The sequence below is a fragment of the Macrobrachium rosenbergii genome, chromosome 30, assembly GCF_040412425.1.
Source record: "Macrobrachium rosenbergii isolate ZJJX-2024 chromosome 30, ASM4041242v1, whole genome shotgun sequence".
Lineage (NCBI taxonomy): Eukaryota > Metazoa > Arthropoda > Malacostraca > Decapoda > Palaemonidae > Macrobrachium > Macrobrachium rosenbergii.
The window spans coordinates 10,333,501-10,338,500 of NC_089770.1; the positions used below are offsets into that span (position 1 = coordinate 10,333,501).

The 5,000-nt window shown below is 37.0% G+C and overlaps 1 protein-coding gene across 7 annotated transcripts in view; it reads left to right on the top strand.

Moving 5' to 3' along the window:
- The window catches only part of LOC136855013 (follistatin-related protein 5-like), a 350,946-nt gene that overhangs the window by 296,088 nt on the left and 49,858 nt on the right, over nucleotides 1-5,000 (top strand). For 4 of the 7 annotated variants that reach the window (XM_067131724.1, XM_067131726.1, XM_067131725.1 and 1 more), the window contains 2 exons: nucleotides 642-782; nucleotides 1,427-1,559. In XM_067131724.1, coding sequence (XP_066987825.1) covers nucleotides 642-782; nucleotides 1,427-1,559 — 274 coding nt within the window. The remainder of the gene's footprint in view (nucleotides 1-641; nucleotides 783-1,426; nucleotides 1,560-5,000) is intronic. The other 3 variants (XM_067131729.1, XM_067131730.1, XM_067131731.1) reach the window with 1 other exon arrangement.

A 5,000-nucleotide genomic window follows, 5' to 3' on the forward strand; every position in this document is an offset into this window, starting at 1 on the left:
GTTCCGCTTATAAGTAAAAGGCGGTTAATTTTGGAGATTAGTTTTAGTTTTCCTATTTTTTGTCAGTTTTGTACCGTGTAATTCTACAGTAAAACCTGATGCTCTGCCACTTTTTTATTCATCATTTTTAGTACTTTTTGTCATTTTTTTCTCTCATTCTGTCAGCTGGATGATCTAATGAGTTTTTTTATTTTCACTTCATTATTGTTTCCTTCGAGAAGAGGATGACAATAGACAAATGATTTTATTCTTTAGTAAATTTCAAAATTTTCTGCAACTTTTCATTCATCATTTTTGTCAGTTTTTGTCAGTTTTTTACTTATTCTGTCAAGGACGAACTAGTTTTTTTTTATTTATTTTCACTTCAGCACTTTTACCTTCATGAACAGTATGACAGGATACTCTACTGTTATATTTTAGTGTATTTTCTTAATTTCCTGCTACGTTTTACTTGTTTTTTTCAGTTTTTGTCTAATTCTGTCAGCAGGCTGAACTAATTTCTTTTATTTTCACTAAAGTACTTTTACCTTCATGAACAGTATGACAAGCTACTCTACTGTTCATATTATTCCAGACAACTGTCTCAATTTCCCTTCAACAGGATGACAAGTCACCTAACATTTCCTTTTCCCCTTCACCAGGATAACCTGCTACTCTACCACCACGCCCGGTTAATGGCCGAAAAGGGGCGGGGATCCGAGAGAGAGTATCTCGTCGGGCTCATGTTTTCGAAGTTTGATACCAACAACAACGGCGCTCTGGACCACGAGGAGCTGACGCAGGTGAGGACGTGGGATGATCCGCCTTCCTTTGTGTTCCCTTAGTTGGTTAACCTGCTTCTTTGTATATGGAGTAGATGTGGTTCATATATTCCAAAGTGGTTCATGTATTCGAACTTGGTTTATATATTCCAACGTGGTTTATATATTCTAACTTGGTTCATATATTCCAGCATGGTTCATATATTCTAATTTGTTCATATATTCCAACTTGTTTCATATATTCCAATTTGGTTCATATATTCCAACTTGTTTCATATATTCCAATTTGGTTCATGTATTCCAACTTGTTTCATATATTTCAATTTGGTTCATATATTCCAACTTGTTTCATATATTCCAATTTAGTTCATGTATTCCAACTTGTTTCATATATTTCAATTTGGTTCATATATTCCAACTTATTTCATATATTCCAATTTGGTTCATATGTTCCAACATGGTTCATATATTCCAACTTGGTTCATATATTCTAACTTGGTCCACACACACACACGTAGTTTGTATCCGCGTCTGTTTATAAATATAACATGACCGCCATCTTTCCCCTCCCAAGTACGGCAGGTCTCCCGCCCCACACAAACTTTGTATGTCAATGTCTGTCGATACCGCTAAGACGACCGCCATCTTTCCCCTCCCTCCGGCAGGTGTCCGAGATGGAGGAGGTGAGCCGCCTGGCGGAGGAGTGCTCCCTGGTGGACATGCTTCGCTACGACGACACCGACGGCGATGGACACCTCAGTCTAAACGAGTTCTATACCGCCTTCAGTAAGTTGTACAGTAAGTTATCATACAATCCCGCTTCCTGTTACCAAACAACCACAACAACCGAATCCACCAACCCCTTCTTCTGCAACCAACCTTTAAACGCAAAAGACATAATCAGTGAGAGAACTAAAATAAAAAAAAAATGTGGTCGACAAGCATGTGCCGTGATGGTGATGATGATGATGATGATGATGATGATGGTGGTGAGTGAGTGATGAAGATAGATAATAGATGGTATGATACAAGACTATCATCTTTATTTTCATGTTTTCGTTGTTGTTTTTTTAAATAATATCTCTCCTTCTTTTTCTTATTGTGGGAAAGGAGACTTAGATTATAAACTCGCAGGTATTATTATTAAATAGCTGAACCTTTTAATAATAAATATTTCCCATTGAAAATACTTTGTAAAGATTATTAACTTTCTGGTATTATTATTAAAAAAATCACCTTTTAGTAATAAATCTTTCCCATTGAAAATACTTTCTAAAATTTATTTGATGTAATTAAAGGAATGTACACTACCTGCTTCTCCCTTTTATTAATTATCAAAGCGTGAAAAATTGAGTTATTGTAATTTATGTAGATTTTGCCTCACATCTCTTACCAGATAATTAATCTGATCAAAAGCAATCAGGATCGTCAGTCAGTCTAATTAATATCACTGTAAGGAGAGGAAGGATGTTATTATTATTATTATTATTATTATTATTATTATTATTATTATTATTATTATGTGTATATTTTTGAGCACTTGTGCTATGGCAGCTTTCAGTCACTTAATCTGTATGATTAGTGAATTGTGATATATATATATATATATATATATATATATATATATATATATATATATATATATATAATATATATATATATATATATATATATATATATATATATATGTATGTGTATGTATGTATGTATGTATGTATATACATATACATATATGAAAGCTGCTTCAGCCAAAACAAGACACGACGAACGAAAACTATTCAAAAATATCGGTGTGTCTGTCAGTGTGTATCATGAATGTGCATGGGATGTTTAGAGTCGAATCCCTTTTTCCCCTCGTTTTATGCATGACTCTCCCTGCCTCCCTCCCCCTCCACACCCTCACCCCCTCTCCCTATCCTCCCCCATGCAATGCCCGCCCGCCCGCCCGCGTGCCCATGCCCTTTCTAAGCCTTGTTTCCCCCTGCATGTTCGCAGCCATTAATTTATGGCCGATGGGCGTAGCTGGGTTGATCCCAGCGAGGCCTCTCCATCTCATTTCTCAGCTGATTTTTATATCAATATTTTTTCCCGAAAAAAAAAAAAAGTATTTCAGCCTTTTTTGAAGCCGTGGTGTGACACGGCACTTACGAAAAAAGGAGTATTTGATAAAATGTTCATTATTTTTTTTACCCCTATTTTTTTTATTTTTGTCTAGAAAAGTGTTCGATGCTGTGCGTGAATATTTTTTTTTTTTGCCTTTTTATCGACGCGAAAATGAGATATATATGGTCTATATATTTTTGCCTAGAAGCGGAAAGTTTTTGGAATGGAAAACATGCGATATGGATCACACACGCTGCCGATAGAATAATGTATTCATGGGAAAGTGTTTACTTTTCCATTTTACAGTTTCTTTTTTTTTTGGGTTGGGCGGGTTGGGGTGCTTATCAAGTTCCCAGTGACTGGGCTTTATTTTGAGTGTGGGAAGAGGGGGTTGGGGGCAATGAATACGGATTTATGTGAAATAATTAACGGTGCTCAGTGGTATGCATTCTGTAGGTCTGCATTAATTGTTCCTCTCTCTCTCTCTCTCTCTCTCTCTCTCTCTCTCTCTCTCTCTCTCTCTCTCTCTCTCTCATATGTGTCAGTCATATATATATATATATATATATATATATATATATATATATATATATATATATATATATATATATATATATATATATATATATAATGTACATACACCCACAAATTCCTTTGTATACGAGGAGAGAGGCAGCCCTCCCTCTCCTGCTCTTTTGAATGCCATTGTCATTCAGAAAGAATCATATAAAGCCGAAGAACAAGAGGGGAGAGAGAGAGAGAGAGAGAGAGAGAGAGAGAGAGAGAGAGAGAGAGAGAGAGAGAGAGAAAAACTAAATTTCCTCTCCACTCTGCCTTGCAAGCAGCATGGAAAGGAAACAAGTAGAAAATGCGCCGAAGTTTCTTCGGCGCAGTCGAGTTTTCTGTACAGCGTATAATGCTGTATGAAACTTTCAGCTACGGCCCATGAAACTCTTAGCCGTGGCCGTGAAACTCAGCCAGTCCGGTGGTGGCCTATGTTGGCACCTATAGCGGTGCCAGAAGTACGATTATGGCCAACTTTGACGACCTTAAATAAAATCAAAACTACTGAGGCTAGAGGGCTGAAATCTGGTATGTTTGATGATTAGAGGATGGATGATCAACATACCAATTTTCAGCCCTCTAGCTTCGGTAGTTTTTAAGATCTGAGGGCGAACAGACAAAACCATCTCAATAGATTTCTTTTACAGACACTGAAAAAAAGGACTCAGGTTATGAATACAATCCAGTGCCCTCGTGCGAATCTATGGCATTAAGGGGTCCGTGTTACATTAACGCAAGGACTGATTGTGTTTGTAATTGAAGTGCATTCCTGTTCTTGGTGTTCAACTGGCAGGACGGAGAGCTAGCTGGCACTGGTTGCTTGTCTGACCTCCGACCTTATTTGGTTCATTACCAAACTTTCTTGTTCTTGTTTACTGTTTAGTATATGACGATTTTTGAGGACTTAAAAAAAGAATTTACTTGTGGCTCTAGTGACTTTAGCGTATCATCTTTTAAGTAAGATTTCAGCTACTTGCATTAGCTCATGCTGAAAAAACATGCCATAGACTTGTAGGGTTTGAAATTCTGGTGAAGCCTCTTACAGACCGAAACCCGTCTTTCAAATATTGATTCTAACGTTTCTCAAGCACTCGAGACTGCCTGACAAAAAAGGGTTTAAAGGTAGTTTATGTCTTTCTGTCACTTTGTGGCATGCTTCTGCGACAACATCAATACAAGGAAATTGGGTAATAATACTCTTTAAGATAGCCAGCTACACAAACTAAGCCACTTCCCTTTTGAATTTTGGGTTCTTGCAAACCTCAGTGAATGAAGATTTTCTCATATTAAGGCTTACAAAAAAGATGTTGTCTATCCTTCCATTTTGGTTTCTGAGTGTACGAGAGGTCAAAAAGAGCCGTTTTGGAGTCAAGATTTATGATGTTCTCTCCTCATGGCTTCGTCAGTCTATTGATACTTCCATTTAGGATTACACAAATGCCTTCGTATATGTATATATACATATGTGTGTGTGTATGTATGTAAGTCTTTACTGACCACACAAAAAAATGTTTCTCTCCAGTATTGTTCCATTGTTTCTGCTCCGTTCGAAAGCTCCCCCAAAACCCTTTG